The 15,725-nt window shown below is 42.8% G+C and overlaps 2 protein-coding genes across 2 annotated transcripts; one reads left to right on the forward strand and one right to left on the reverse strand.

Moving 5' to 3' along the window:
* Positions 1 to 60: 60 nt before the first annotated feature.
* On the forward strand, positions 61 to 3,176 carry USMG5 (up-regulated during skeletal muscle growth 5 homolog (mouse)). The gene is made up of 4 exons (XM_017804054.1): positions 61 to 188; positions 1,906 to 2,003; positions 2,092 to 2,187; positions 3,064 to 3,176. The coding sequence occupies exons 2-3, from the start codon at positions 1,917 to 1,919 to the stop codon at positions 2,182 to 2,184; spliced, it is 180 nt and encodes a 59-aa protein (XP_017659543.1). The 5' UTR covers positions 61 to 188; positions 1,906 to 1,916; the 3' UTR covers positions 2,185 to 2,187; positions 3,064 to 3,176.
* A 498-nt stretch (positions 3,177 to 3,674) lies between these two features.
* On the reverse strand, positions 3,675 to 15,625 carry TAF5 (TATA-box binding protein associated factor 5). Its single transcript, XM_017804053.1, has 11 exons — positions 15,101 to 15,625; positions 13,677 to 13,917; positions 12,194 to 12,509; positions 11,371 to 11,534; positions 10,769 to 10,904; positions 10,135 to 10,255; positions 9,384 to 9,513; positions 8,202 to 8,366; positions 7,125 to 7,302; positions 6,802 to 6,979; positions 3,675 to 5,481 (listed from the first exon to the last, which is right to left on the reverse strand). The coding sequence occupies exons 1-11, from the start codon at positions 15,618 to 15,620 to the stop codon at positions 5,264 to 5,266; spliced, it is 2,367 nt and encodes a 788-aa protein (XP_017659542.1). The 5' UTR covers positions 15,621 to 15,625; the 3' UTR covers positions 3,675 to 5,263.
* Between the last annotated feature and the right edge of the window lie 100 nt (positions 15,626 to 15,725).

Here is a 15,725-nt window from a genome sequence, read left to right on the forward strand (position 1 = left end):
AAGGTCGGGCGGAAGTGACGTCACTGCCCCACTGGAAAAAGGGGGCGGGGACGACCCGCTCCCCGCACGAGCTGCAGCCAATCGGCGCGGGGTGGGGCGGCTGCGCGCGCCGCTCCGCGGCCGCCATCTTGTGGGAGGGCGCAGGCGAAGGGCAGGACGAGGCGGGCACGGCGGCGGCAGCGGCCGAGGTACTGTGGGGTGGGGGGCGCCCCGGGGCTGGGGTCGGTCCGGTACCGCGGGGCGGGAGGACGGCTCTTCGCAGCGCCGGGCCGAGGCTGTTCTCTGGGGCACCCGCGACCTTCGGCGGCTCCGTCCCTCCCTCCGTATCCGCGGCGCCGCCGCGTTGCTTCCCGGCCCGAGGCAAATGTGGGGTCGCGGGTGTCAGGGCAGCCGGCGTTGTCAGGGGTCAGGGCAGCAGGGCAAGGGCACCCGGCTCCTCCGGGAAATAGGGCCCGTGTGGTGCTTTCTCGCCCTCGAAAGGGCGCAGCGGCGCCTTTCCAGGCTTTTACATCGGTCAGGCACGAGAAAAGATGACCTTGGCTCTCCAAAGTCTTTCCAGGTCGTGTGCGGCAAACGTTTAGGGGGCTGTTTTATTACGGTTTTTAGCTATGGCATAGTCAGTCGAGTTACCTTTACCTGGTTATACGCCAGAAGTAACACTACTGGATTATGTTAGATAAGAGACAGATAATACATAAGGGCTGTTTTAGTGAGCACAGGATTGGCTGTGTAGTTTCTTGTGTCTTCCTCGGGAACACTGGTGACTGCGGCATCTGCCGGGTTTGGCGGGTAAGTGGGGGGGGTGTGATGCTCTTGGGCTGAGTCAGAAAATAAACAACAAATGTTTGTCCTATACGTAAAATTCTCTTAAGAAAAACATATCTCTAAACATTAAAAAACCCCACCTAGCAAACACTGGAACGGGTTTCCCTGAACAGTTATGGAGTCTCCATCTCTGAAGATGCTAAAAGCCTGACTGTATGTGTTCCTGGGTGACCTGCTGTAGACTGTGCAATCTGCAGAGGTGCCAACCTGAACGTGCCAGTGAACCTGCAATTTGCTGCTGCTGCAGCCGCACCAGGCTTTTGTGTTTCTGAACTTCTTAGAGCAGATCTGAAACTTTAGTCCAGACACGGATAAAATACAAAAGTCTGCCCTCCTCTTAGTAGTTCTGGTGTGAAAGCACTTCTAAGGCTCTGTAACTGGCTTAAGTAATTTTCTGATCTGAAAAGTAACTGGGGGAAAAAAGTATTTTTATGCTGGGATGGGCAAGTAAGATGCAATAGAAGTGCGCAACTGAGAGCAGAGCAGTTCTTGTTAACAATCCTTGCGCTCTACTTTGGTGTAAAAGTTGCAAAATGGCATTACTCTGCCATTTGGCATTACTCTGCCAAAACAGAGTAGTGGTCTATCCTGCATCTTGTCATCAAGTTTTTGAGTATGTAATTGAAGCTGTTTCTTAGCTGAACTAGTGAAGAATTGATCTCAGTTGAGTGTTGCAGATTCCAGAACAGTTGGTAGAAATTTGTCTGAGTTCAATGGTTGGTAGGCGGGACTGGCAAGTCTCTTCTTTATAAGTGCTTTGAGGAATTTTCCCTTTTATAATCATCATCCTGGCTTTTTTTTTATGTTTAAACTTGATTGAATGAACTCTGAAAATTATAAATGTTCTTCCCTTCAGAATCCCTCGTTTGCTTATCTGCTCGTGTCAGCTGTTTTGTACCTCAAAATACAGTGCTCTGGATGTGCCTGCTCCTTTATGTGTGTCCCCTGCTTGTTGAGTGTCCCGAAAGCAGGTTTAGTAGCTGACAATGGAATGGGGAAGCTCAGTGTAGAGACAGATTTGATTTTCCTATCCTGTCCAACTGACTTTAAATTAATTGACTGTCTTGTATTGCTTGTTAGGACAAGCAGCCATGGCTGGCCATGACTCAGGATCTCAACACCAGTTCACTGGATTTCAGAAGTACTTTAATTCCTATACCATCATAGGCAGAAGGAATGTATGTATATGTACATTAAGTTTTGTAGTCTAGTATAATGGTGTTTTCTGGGATTTAGACTGAAACTAAATTTAACTTTGTTTTCCAGTATGTAATAGCAACGTACACAGCTGTTGCACTCATCGCCCTGTATTTCAAGTTTAGGCCTAAGAAGCAAACTCCTGCTGTGGCAGATAAGTAAATGGTAAGTGGCTGATGTTGTTCCAGGACCAAAATGCTTCAGTGCCAGCTCAGGAAGGAGTGATGAAGGGCAGGTTGCCAATAAGACAAGGCAGTGAGAGAGAGATAAACACAGGCATGTGAACTTTGTATTTATAATTTTAAACCTCAGATAAACTATAGCATCGACTTATTTGGGGGCATTCTGGATGAAGTGAGCTATTAAAGGGAGTGTAGAAAGTATGGCATACCAGTATGTATCTTTTTCTTCTGACATGGTAGATGGGACTGGGGCAGGATGCAGGGAGGAAGAGTAAGCAAGGAAGGAGGACTGGAAGGATCTTGCATTGAGGTCTGCCTATGACTATTAGGTGCTTCTGGTCTGTGCTTTTGCTGTCAGATAGGGATAACTTGCTTTATAGATTATTGAAATAATAAAGTAGTACTTGAGGACTTACTTCTTGGTTGTATTAGAATTCCAAATAGAGATTAATGCATTGTGTTAAAACCTTTCTTTGAACCAAGTAAAGGAGCACTGTATGATGGAACTGTGTATGTTGCACCCCTCCTTATTCAAAGCTCATGCAGAAGTGACTGGACTTGTATAGCAACAACACAGTGTTAACAAAATTTTTGAGTCACTTTCAAATACAGGATTTCCACTGAAATGGCATTTTCATGACAAAATGCAAGCTATGGGCTGTCGTCATAGCCTGCAAAAAGGGATATAACACAATAAGCTTGAGCACTGTTGTTGTGTGTTAAGGGGACATCAGTCACTTCTTCCTGAGTGTGCTGAAATCTGTTTGCTCGTAACTAAAAATGTTTGGGCCTGGGGCAAGGGGATTCTCAGTTACCGCCGTGCAAGACTTGCTATGTTTGATCTCTGTTCTCTTGGCAGGTTGCTGGCATGTCTGAACCTCCAATCTATGTCACTGTAACGCAAGCTGATGGCCTGTTCTGCTAATAAAATATAAATAATTACTTGTTTTATTGGAAATATGAAATGGTGCATAAAAGCTTATGTGTGGCACTTCTCTTTGTTTTCTTATCAAAAATAATTATTTGTAGTGGAGATGGAGCAGCTGATCCCTATCACTACTGTTTAGGATGTGTTTCAACAACAGCAAACTTAAGGTGTTCTGAGCTCCCAGCAGTAACCTAGGAAATGTTCAAGGGCTTTTTTTTTTTTCTTAAAGCCATTTGTACGTGCTGGCCCTGTTGAACAAACCCAGTTTTCCTTTCCTATGAGCGTGTTTGCTGCACAGATGGCTTCAGCTGTATTCCATGTTCTGGCTGAATCATGGTGGTTGTAACAGCATAATAAAGTAGCTAGAACCTGTCACCCACCTTTACAACAATATTTACGTGACATGGGTACTCATCAATGTAACCAGTTCTGGTTACTTTGTTTCTCTTAGCAGAGTGCTCACAGTTTCAAGCACTGCTCTTGCTTCCATCACAGCCATCGAGGGAAGAAAGTATCTTCGTGTAACATATAGGCACAAGCTATGTGGTTTTAGTATTTATTGTAATATCAAAAGTATAAAACTGTACAAAATACAAAGGCAGAATGTGGCAGTGTTTTCTTTAAGCTGTCAAAAAATTGTACTTAAATCCAACTGGTTATACTGAGAGCTAGGAAATTTTGTTGAGGTACCATTAGACAAGTAAAATCATAATAATTTAATTTTAACCTTTTTTCTTTAAAGAAAATTTCTAAGTAAGCTTTCTAGTGACTTTTCCACACTTTATTTTGATGTATAATGCCTGCAGAATACCTTTACTCCAAGAGTTAGAGCCAGAGAAGAGATGAGAGGGGAGGTAGTTTTCCATTTACTCGGCCTTAGAAATGACACGTTTTTATTTTCACTAGAGAGCCAGCAGAGTGTTTAAGTGTTCAAGCCCTTCCTGGGAAGTGATGAGGAACACACAACAGATTTCCCTGCATACATCTTGTAAGAGATTGAAAATGAGAACAAACCCACACCACACTGGGCCTGACCTTTAGTGGTGGCAGTTTCTGTTCAAAATCAGACACTGCTTCTCAATGTTCTGCATGTTTCACTGTTCTTTAGAAATAAACCACTGAGCTTTACTGGTTGCTCAGGAGGACTCACTGTGGTACAATGCTTTTGTGGGTGGAAACTGTCACTTAAGCAGACAAGCTGGCCTTTCAAAAGCAAACTGATCATACACTTATCCTTTCACTCTGCTATATTGTTTCAATTTCTTAGCTTTCTTACATTTTTTTATGTTAAACCTTATGTAGCAAAGACACAGGGTTTTAAAGTTCTTTTAGATCTACTACAAAGTAAAGGGTTTAAGTCCACTTTTTTAATAGTGAGTATTTCAGTTGTGCATCAGTCCCCCTTTTTATTTTCTCACTCAATAAAGTATGAAAGTAAATAAAGTTCACATTGGTTGCTTGTCACACTGACAGTACTGGCTACCTGTGAAAAACAGAGTAACAAGATCTGTGTTTCTGACACCTCAAAAGAGCACAAGAGTTTGAAATCTTTTCAGGACTTAGCACTTGGCTGATAAAACCTGTGCCCAGAGCTTCACGGCTGTTCCACGACCACAAGCATTGGAGTGTCAGGGCGGCTCCGCCCTGGTTGTTGCTGTGATCCTCTCACCAAACCTGCTGCCCAGCACAGGATATAGTGAATCAAATTACAGTCTTCTTTCCTGAAACTGGACAGTTTTTGCTTGTGTTTGAGACTGATGAAACATTTACTAACCATAAATTAAGTGCTTTAAAAAAAACATCAAGGCTGTTAACTTTTCACAAGTTTCAGCAGAGCTCAGTACCATCTCAGAGGAGACAGCTCATTTCAAATATACATATACATGTATCAAAAGCACCACGAACAGTTCCTTCTTTTACAGCCATGATGTCTTGTCAATCTCCAGCAGTTTCAAACTGCAGATAAATATGAAACAGCAGAACTGAGAAACGCTGCCTGCATTAATTTACACAGTTCCATTTTCCCTGCAGCAGACTCGTGGGGATCCTTCTGTACAAGACATTTCTCCTTGTCTCACATCCTGAGGTCAGTTCTGCAATGCCTTGGCACAGTCCATCCCAGCTTCCCAATTTACTGTGAACTGTAGGCTCCCGCAGCCAACAGCAGGTTCCTGCGCGTGAAATGGAGATGAACAACTGGGGTTGATTTGGTCATGTATGTACCCAGTAACAAGTCCTGTGAGTTTTCAGGCAAGTTTATGTGTCCAGTGGCTGTAGTAAAGTCATCAGTTTCTAAATCTTCAAATGCCTTCACAGCATCCCACAGACGAACTGTGTTATCCATTGAACCTAAAAAGAAAAAAAAAACACACAACAGTTTATAGGTATTTTATTAATAAAATGGTATATAAAAAATGTTGCTGGGGAGCATGTTAACAGAACTAAAAGCTCTGAAAGCAAGAGACTATAGCAAGCATCTAACATACTGCATACACACATAAAAGTTACCAGGATTTCAGCTTTGCTGTAGTCTAAGCTGGTGTCCTGTAGACAAAGCAAAAAGAACTGCTCTCAAAACACCTGGGTTTGGATCAAATCACCTACTACTGAAAAAGCAGGACCATCCTGTGGGCTGGTCCTCCTTTTCAGTGGTAGGTGATGTGATCCAATGATCCAATGCCAACTGCAGGTAAAGTTTATGATTTTAAGTCACATAATAAGAGTTTCTTTGTATGGTATAGGGAATACAGTGGAATTTTGCAAGCTCAGTGGCCTGTGCTTTCACTGGAGCACAGGCAGATAAATTGGAATAACCACTAAGCAGGCTGGATCAAACCTGTACCCTATCTGTTAGCTTTCACTCCTGCGGCAGTAGCTCCCAGAGGAATCTCACTGCACTGTATTTAGGAACATATTACTAAACAAATCTAGAATATTCCTAGCCTGGTTTCATGAGGAAATTACCCTCATGTAATTAGTGTCTGTCCATCATTTCTTCAACTTATTGGCTAATTTCAAGCAGTTGACAAAACAGACTAAGTTTCAAATTCATGAAAGAACTACACATTTTAAAAAAACAGTTCACTGAACATAGACAAAACTTTGTGCCTCCATGAAGGGAAAACTGGCAAAGGAGTTCTAATATATTAGACACCAGAGAACCCATGTGGACAGGAAGGAAACACAAGCAAGCTTCACAAGTTCTGCTGCTCACAGGCCTGTTCATTAATATTATATGCCCATATCTACATCAAAAATCTACCATGAAGAAATAGTAAGGGTGTGCATAACTCATATTCCTTTCTATCCCTTCCTCTTTCTTTAGTCCTTCTGCATTCCCAGTCCCATCCCATTCCAGTATCCTGCACCTCTCTAGTCCAGCCACTTTTTGTCTGCCCTAGGGTTATTGCTACAGATTCCACCCCCAACACTGTACAGATTCACAACCTTCACTATCATCTAAGTGCATAACACCTTCCCTTCAATTCCTGGAAGGGTGAGGGGTCACACTTCAGTGAAGTACTCGCCTTTGTACCAGCAGTTTTAAGTTGCTGCTTTTGCTAAGCAAGTGATTCTTCTTTGTCTTTCTCAATTTAAGGAACCAATTATATCATTCCTGTTCAGACTTATGGAACACGATGGAAACTTCACTGTTTCTGGTGATTTTACCTGATGCTAAAATCTCCCCATCTCTACTGAATCTGAGCGCGTAGATAGTGTCAGTGTGCCCTTTCAATTCGCCAACCATCAAGCCATGTCCGATATCCCACAGCAGAACTCTTCCATCTGTTGCTCCAGTAGCCAGGAATCTTCCATTAGGGGAAAATGCCAATGAATGAATTGGTCCCTAAAATAGACATTGAGGGGCAACCAAACAAGTTAATTAAGTCTACTCACATTCAGTCAGTCACGCTGTGTTTGTTTGAAACAGTATTGTTTAGAATCTCGTCACAGAAATAAAATCTCTTTTACACTGAATGATATGGCTTTACCTTGTGTCCAGTGAATATTCTCACACAATTCCCATTCAAAACATCCCAGAGCCGTATAGTCCTGTCTGCTGAGCCTGTGGCAATATAGTTGGAATTCGGATGAAATCGGGTACACGTGACATCAGCAAGATGGCCAGCAAATATCCGTAGTGGCTGATAGTGATCTGTTGCCCACAGACTGAAAAGAAAAGCTTTATTAATAAAAAGAACCCTAAAGAAGTTCAGTACCTGTCCCTGTGGGTGCAGCTCCAGAAGAAGCCACAAACATGCTCAGAGGACTGAAGAACCTCTCCTATGAGGAAAGGCTGAGAGAGCTGGGCCTGTTCAGCCTGGAGAAGAGTTGCCTCTGGGGAGACCCTATTGTGGCCCTTCAGTACTTGTAAGAAATGTGAGGACAGACTTTTTATCAGGGCCTGTTGCAACAGGACAAGGGATAACAGTTTTAAACTAAAGGAGGGTAACTTTAGACCAGATAAAAGAAGACATTTTTATAATGAGGGTGGTGAAACACTGGCACAGGTTGCATAGAGACGTGGTGGATTCCCCATCCCTGGAACATTCAAGGTCAGGTTGGACGGGGCTCTGAGCAACCTGATCTTGTTGAACATGTCCCTGCTCGTTGCAGGGGAGTTGGACTAGATGACTTTAAAGGTCCCTTCCAACCCGAACTATTCCGTGATTCTATGACCTGTAGCTCAGTGAGAAATAAAAGTATTTATGTAGTGATTTCATACAGGTCATTTTATTAAATTAGCAGGAGATTTTTTTTTTGAAAAATATACCTCAGAAGTGAGAAATAAAGAATATTCTGTCAAGCTGGTAAACAACTGGAAGAGAATACTTCTAATCAGAGGAGTCACATTAGAGGACATCATCTCTTTAGTCATCAGATAATATGATGTGTGTTGAAAAAAATAGTAAAACTACATTAAAATATTTCTTCGGTATTTTAACTGACATGAAATAAAATTAATTTTCAGTAATAGGGTAGACTAGAGTATATCTCAGCAAATCACTTTCAGGGTTAATCCACCACAAACTGACCCAGACAAATAAAAAACACATCCAGTTTCTTACCGAGCCACTCTGTCATGTCCCCCTGACACAAAGTAATAACCATAAGGAGAGAACTGTGTATCCCATACTGGATAGTTGTGTCCTTTATATCCCACCAAACATGTAAATGTTTGGAGACTCCACAATCTGACAGTGCCATCCTCAGAACAGGACAACAGATAGTTCCTGTCACAGGAGGAAAGTACAGTGTATTACATATCCAGCTCACACTGGGGCTGTGTAACCATTGCATAAACACTGCAAAATGTCCATGATAAAACTGTCCCCTGAGCAGCACCTGTTTAGCATGTCATACATAAATCAGCATTTTGGTGGGGTAAGCAACAATAACCAATTCAAGCAAAATCCAGTCCTAGGCCCTTATGCAAAAGAGAAGATTGGACACTGATGATTAATTCTGTACTGAGGGGAGAGAGAAAACCCCACACACACCACAGAGTTGGTCTTTACTCAGGAATTCCAGTTATATGAAAACATTACTAGTAAACTGCTATGCTATGTTACTTTTAAAAAATCTTTTACTGTAACTCTGAACAAAATTTCAGGATTTCTTGAAATAGAAATCATATCGTGTTCACATTCTCAATTAATAATTATAGACTATGAACACATAGTCTATAATGTTCCACTCAAAGTTCACTTATCAGTTGTGTTTCTGTGATGGTTGTTTCCCAACTAGACACAAGCAAAAGCAAAAATTGAGACATTTAAACCTTTTTTCTACTGTCCAGACTCCCATAACTATGTAATGGGTTTAAATCTCTTATTTTAAAGACGCTGATACATTTTGAAAATGTCTCAATAGAATATGAGAAATTTGAAGTGTAATGATGTGCTACAGATTCTGGTTTTATATTTTGCAATACTATAAGTTAAATCAGTGCTGCAGTATTTTTCCTCTATCTCAGTTAGTTAAAACCCAGCTTAAACTACAGTTTGCAAAATAGATGGTCTATTTTGCTATCTATGAACCTCCAAAACAGTGCTGGTATTCTCAGCTTCCATTGATTTCAGTAATAGTTGACAGTGCTCAACACCCTGAGCATTATGAGCACTTGCATAGTTTCTTACAAGCTACATGAACAAGAATTGCTTTAACCTGGAATAAGCTTCATTAAGAGTAGGTTTTCATTCATTAGCATGCAATTAAAACTGAAGACAAGCAAACTAGTTGGCTTTTACCTATCAGGACTGAAGCTGGTGCCATAGACAGGTCCACTGTGACCATATAAAATCTTCAACTCACTTGCTGTTTTCTCATCCATGATCCTCTCCAAGACATCATCCGATTCTTTGTCAATAAGACTGAGGTCTGCAAGATTTCAAAGTTCATGTATCAGAATAACTGTCAGAAGTTCAAAAATAAATGTCATCATGACATCATCTCAGTTAAATATCAAGATTAAGAAATGTTTGCATGGTATCCAGTTTCCACCACAATACATTATAACACAAACAGCAGAATTAAAGAAGCCTAGTTTCCATGAATTTGTGTAGGTGTTGAGCTACAGGACCTTTTCCTCAATCCTTCTCAGTTCCCTCCTATCATTTCCTCCAGGATACCTCTAGTCTCTCGCCTAGATCACCTAAATCTAACTGTCCAATACACCCAGTGGTTACCATCCAGTTAAGAAGCAAGATGGCTAGTTCCACACTAGTTAGGGCCAGTTCCATACTAGCTATGGCTAGTTCCAAGCTCTGTGCACTGACCACCTCACAGCAGGGGTACATGACCAGATTTCTCATTCCTTTAGAATGTTTCTAATGGTAGTACATAAGATGTAATCATACATCTGTGCACATTTTTTTCTATGAAGTGAAGCATCTAACCACTGAAGACAACTCCCCTGTCACAGATATCTTTCCCTGTTCAGGCAGAACACAGCTGTCACAAGGCATGCATGCTCATATTAAGTGTTACTGTCTTAATTACCTGCTGCTGTTTTCACACTACGTAGCTTTTTTGGAGTCACAGACCACACTCTGACAGTAGAGTCAGCAAAGCCTCCTACAATCATGCTGGAGTCATCTGTAATATCCACTGCAGTCAGACCCTAGACACAAAATATCCATTTATATTGGTTGCACCTGTCATGATGCATTTCAAGTACCACAAAATCCTAAGAACTAATAAAAAGATAATTCAACTTATTTACAAAAATAGATGGAATTATTCTAGGATAAACATAAACACATGTGAATTCTTGCCCTATTAAAAATAAAGCTTTATGTATGAAGCACAGTCAACAGCAACAAATAGTAACTGCCTTCCAGTATTCTGGTGCCAAACACCTACTGCATTCTGTAGGATACACTTAAGGCCCCACAGGAAAAGTGAAAGAAGGAATTATGGCAAAATCCAAGCAAAACCAAGGACCATGGAAATTTTATAGTTTAAGGAGTCTTTAAAGAGAATTTTGAATATTTTGGAACATAAACTTTGCAATGCCTATTCCAAATACTCCAATAACCCTTGCCGACACCGTTGTGTCTTCTTTCTTTTTTAAGAGTAATGTTCATAATTTTGATTCCCTTTTCCATATTATCCAAACTCTTCTTTCACCAACCTGGTAAGCGTTAAGGAATGTGTAGAAACAGATGGAGGGCAGGCACTCTGGGCCAAGACGCACACGCCTTGCAGCTTCCTTCATATTCATTACTTTATCCAGCTTGTCAGAGTCTTTCAGTTCAGGCAGAGGAATTCTACACAAGAAGCACATGTTTTTACAAAATAAAAGCACCTTCCTTATTATTAATCCAAACAAATACTGTGAAACCTTCACATGCAACCCTATACCTCAATATTCAAATAAGAAACAAGAATTAGAAAAATGAAAGATTATGTAGAAGACTAACTGATGAGAGAGCAAGCCAGTAGCTTCAGGAATTTCAGACAGGCAGAGGAACAAGACAATTAATAAATTGATTATGACCTGAAAAGACTAGTGGGTAACTAAGTAAAACTTTATCAAGGGAAATGAGATTGACTTGAAGGGCAATGACAAGGGTTATATGCTAAGGTTTCCATTACCTCCCTTAGAAGTCTTATGGCTAAAGCTGTGTACAGCTGAAATAGCCAACTGCTAAAAATGCCATGTGAACAGTGACACAGACTTGGCACAACAAGCCTGGATTTTAAAGGCTTCCCTATGCATCGTTTCCTTGGTACCTGTTTTGGGGAGGAGCATTAGGGTCCTGCTTTTTACTTTTTGACCCTACATTATCTTTTTTAGGTTTTTTCTTCTTTGGCTTTCCTTCTTCATTTTCTCCTTCTTCATCTTCATCATCCAAAGGCACATCAAACTCTGGTTCTTTCAATAAGCCAAAGAAAACCTACAAGCCAAGAAAACACACAAGACAAAACAGTAATTGCTGTTCTTACCAAAACCTAATTTTTTAATGGCAACTTTTCAGTGTAAAAGTCCAAGCAATAGAGCTGCCCCTTTAAAACTTCTGTTTAATATTACCACATATGTTACTGCTCAGCCCATAACAAATGTAGTACATGTTTTTCTGGTTTACTTAGCAACTGATCTGGACAACTATAAGTTCTTCCACCATCTCTTAGCCCTTCCTTAAGGTGGAATCCCTAGACCTTACCTAATTTATTTGTATAGTACTGTGGTATTACACAAACAGCCCTTGCAGTAACAACTGGTGGCAAGTAAAAATTACATCTGTTGTACAAAAGAGGAAGCCAAGTAGTCAAGTGTCCATTTTAAAACTCCAGAGTAATTAATGAATTGGTTTATTTCAGTGGGCTGGACACAAGGTTGTCTCTCAAAAGGTTCAGCAGTTTCTTCCACCAAAGAGTGACATACCTTGATCTCTCTATTCCTGTCAACAACTATTTGTACAGTTCACTTCCTTTGTTCAGTTCATGCTGTCTTTTAAGATCTCAAGCTACAATTGTCAGTCTACACTATGGGATCTCCCTAAAAAACTAGGGAAATTTGTTTAATTATAGAAGTGCAAAAATCTTTGCCTCCTACCTTTGCTTTATTAGCCTCTCGTTTTGCCTCCCCAGCCAAGCTTCCAACCATAGCATCTATCTGTTGTTTGCTGCGAGGCATTCCATCAAAGATATCAATGTAAAGATGCTCCTGAACAATGTTCCAGATCTGATTGTTCTGCTTTTCCTGAAGATGCCTCTTCAAGAGCTGGTAAGAGTCACGGGAAATACGCAGCACAAACTTGCTTGTTCGGAAATCCAGCATGGTCTCATTACCTTTCATATGCTCTTTTTTGGTTAAGCTGGACAGTACACGCAGGTCATCCTGGTAATAGCACTCCTGATCCCCATGAAACCTATTGAAACAATTTAACAAAGGTTTATTAGGAAAACATTATCTTCTAAGGGCACACTTATTTACATTGCTTGAACATAAAACATATATGTAAGGACCATTTGGAAGCTACTGACTACATATGGGATTATTTTTCTGATGAAATTAAATTCATCCAGGGGAAGATACACCAGTGATTTACTCTGCATAGTAAGAGCATTCAGCAGTTAAAAAACAAGATGAAGAGAATACACAAATGGAACCTCTCAGGATGTCATACACCCAAAGGGTTCTTGCCTGAAGTAAATAGTTATGCTTACATGTTTATTTCTAGAAATTAAACCCTAATTTGTGGTACCATATAGTACAGGGCATTTTTTATTACACAGGACTACTTGGATGCCTTTATGTCTGATTCATTATATGAATATATACATTTCACAGTCTACGTGTTTCTCACTCTCCACTTGCATTATCTAATACCTAACACATATTTAGAATTTTCCATTTTTACTCAACTTGTTATAAAATACTTGTGGCAAGGGGCATTTTAACTATTTATTGTTACAGAACCATTTTTGCTGATCATGTGGAGGGAGACACAGTTATCCTTTTGGATTGAAGTATTTCATAACTGGTCTGAATCCAAAAAACAAATTAAATTTAATTTTATTTTCAATTAATAAACAAATAAAACATAGCAAGAGCACAGACAATTATAGATTAGCCATAAATTAACATCTTTAATCTCATTTGAAGAATTTCAATGTACATGCTATGATATTAGCAAATACTTAGAGTGTACATTACTTTGGCATCTCAGTGCAATTTTCAAGTGCTAAAAAACGACCCCACAATCTTTCCCTAAAGATGAAACATCTCTTCATTGATACTTCTGCAGCAAGGAGCCCATCAGCACACCATAAACATGGTTCAAAATTTTCCAATGGACAGTTCAAAAGCATGTAGTCTGCACATGCAGACTACAGGAGACTGGAAAACAATTTAAGAACAGTTACTGCAATCCATGATGGCATCATTACTTCAGATTTCAAATCTCTTCAACTTTAAATAAGAAAAATAATATGGACATATGTATATGTATACAAACCTATGCTACTGTAGCTCACAGGTTTAACCAAAACAGCAAACACAAAATAACACAAATGCACAAACGAAAATGAATTACCTTTCAAAAAAAGACTTTGCCTCACTCTCGTGTTGATTGTAGACCAATTCCAAGTACATGTGCACAAAGAGAGGATAAAACAGCTGAGACAACTCTGCTCGATGACAGTCCAGGGAACACTCGATGAAGTGTTTCAACCCGCTGTAGTACTCCTCGTACAGCGTCGGGTCCCCTTGCTGGTTGTAGGCCGACAGCACTGCGCTCACATCTGGCTGATCCTCCACAACCACGGCACCTCCGACTGCAAAACCATCAGCAAACAACAAGAGCTTGTCAGCCTGGAAGAGCCGGTGAGCAAACAGTGGCCACAACCCCAGTGGCCACAACCCGCTGGTCAGGTGAGGCAACAAGCAAAACACGCCTGTGACTGTTCAGCACCAAGTCTAAACCACAGAGGTGAAAGGGTGGTGGCACTTTACAGTCCAGCAGCCGATTTTCCCACGACCTCCAGCAGTTTTTTGGGCTTTTCCTGCCAACAGCTGCCTGTAAGGTATCTAACCCAGTGCCTAATTATTATACATATAAAGCCAGTATTATACATATAAAGGAAAAAGCCACTAACATCACCAGAATAAGTTATCTTTACCACTAGGGCTAGAAACTCTCAAAAGAGGAGCAGAATGTAAGACATACCCACTATAGTTATTTTGCATCCAGTAAAAAAGCAACTTAAGCTCATTAAGTGAACAATTCACTAAGAGCACCTCGCAACTGTCACAGAACAGGGACACTTTTAACATTCCGACAGCTCTGTTCTACACAGCAGTCGTTACACACTTTCATTGTCTTGTCTTCTACATAAAAACAATCGTATTAGGTGTGGCAGGAACAAGCTGACTTTATGCTGTACATTGACTGGAACTCAGACTATCAGTTCCTGAAATTTCATTATACTATTCTGTAAAGCTGCCTCACGGAACCCCTTGATTAACAATACTCAGAAATTAATTATCCAAAGGACATCTCAGGTATCCAGCAACTCGATCCAGAAATGCAGAATGCCTCATCCACAAGCACCTTATGCTTCCATCAAAATGCAGCCTGTACATCAGACCTCCGTTCTCATCCCTGCTAACTACAATGGAAATCGAGAGTCTCCTGCTATTGTTAGTCGAAATGGGACACGAAGATAAGGGGAAGCACCTCTCACTTCGACAGTGCTCCCTTCAAACACGACAGACACCCTATCCTTGGTCCCTTGCTCCAGGAGATCCGGACTTCTCCACGGATTGCATGGGAAATGACACGTGTACACAGGGACCTCCCAGAAGTCCGGGGTAGACTCTCGGGGGCATGACCTGACACCGACCCTCGTGTTCCAGCACCACGGGGAAACCCCGAGGCTGCGAGCGGCACACTTGGCCCCCTCTCCCAGGGGTCCCGCCGGAAGGAGGCACCGACCCCGCAGCGGCCGCGGGCCCCACCTTTCCCCGGCGGCACGGCGGCAACTGCGGCCACCCCGGGGCTGGAAGTCGCGACAGTGGCGACGCTGCCTCCGATGGCGATGGCGGCAGCGCCGGTGCCCCGGCCGAGCAGCGCCTCTCCGGAGTCCGCGTCGCTGCCGGAGCCCCCCAGGAGCCCGGCGCTGGCGGGGCTGAGCGCGGCGGAGCCCAGGTCGTCGCCGAGCAGGCGGGCTTCGCGGCGCAGGATCTCCTCGGACTCGCGGAGGTTGCTGCGCCGCAGGAACTGCAGCACGGCCACGAGCGTCTGCCGGTCCAGCGCCGCCGGGGAGGCGGCCGGGCCCGGCCCCGCGGGCTTCGCGGGCGCCGCATCCCCAGCGCCCGCCGCGGCCTCTCCCTCCGCCGCGGCGGCCATGGCGGCGGCGGGAGCGGCGGCGGGAGCGGCGGTGGCGGTAGGCACCGCGGGCGGCGGCGGCGGCGTCCCCGCCTCGGGGTCCGGCTGCGCCGCCGCCACCTCCGCCGGCTCCTCATGCAGCGCCGCCATCTTGCGCCGCCGCGGCCGCCGCCACGCGCGACCGCCCTTGCGACAGTGAGGGCAAAGGACGGGCAAGCCGCCGCTGCTTCGGGCACGCGACGGCTTCGTTTTGCG

The sequence above is a fragment of the Lepidothrix coronata genome, unplaced genomic scaffold (assembly GCF_001604755.1).
Source record: "Lepidothrix coronata isolate B3197 unplaced genomic scaffold, Lepidothrix_coronata-1.0 Scaffold8, whole genome shotgun sequence".
In the NCBI taxonomy this organism is placed as follows: domain Eukaryota; kingdom Metazoa; phylum Chordata; class Aves; order Passeriformes; family Pipridae; genus Lepidothrix; species Lepidothrix coronata.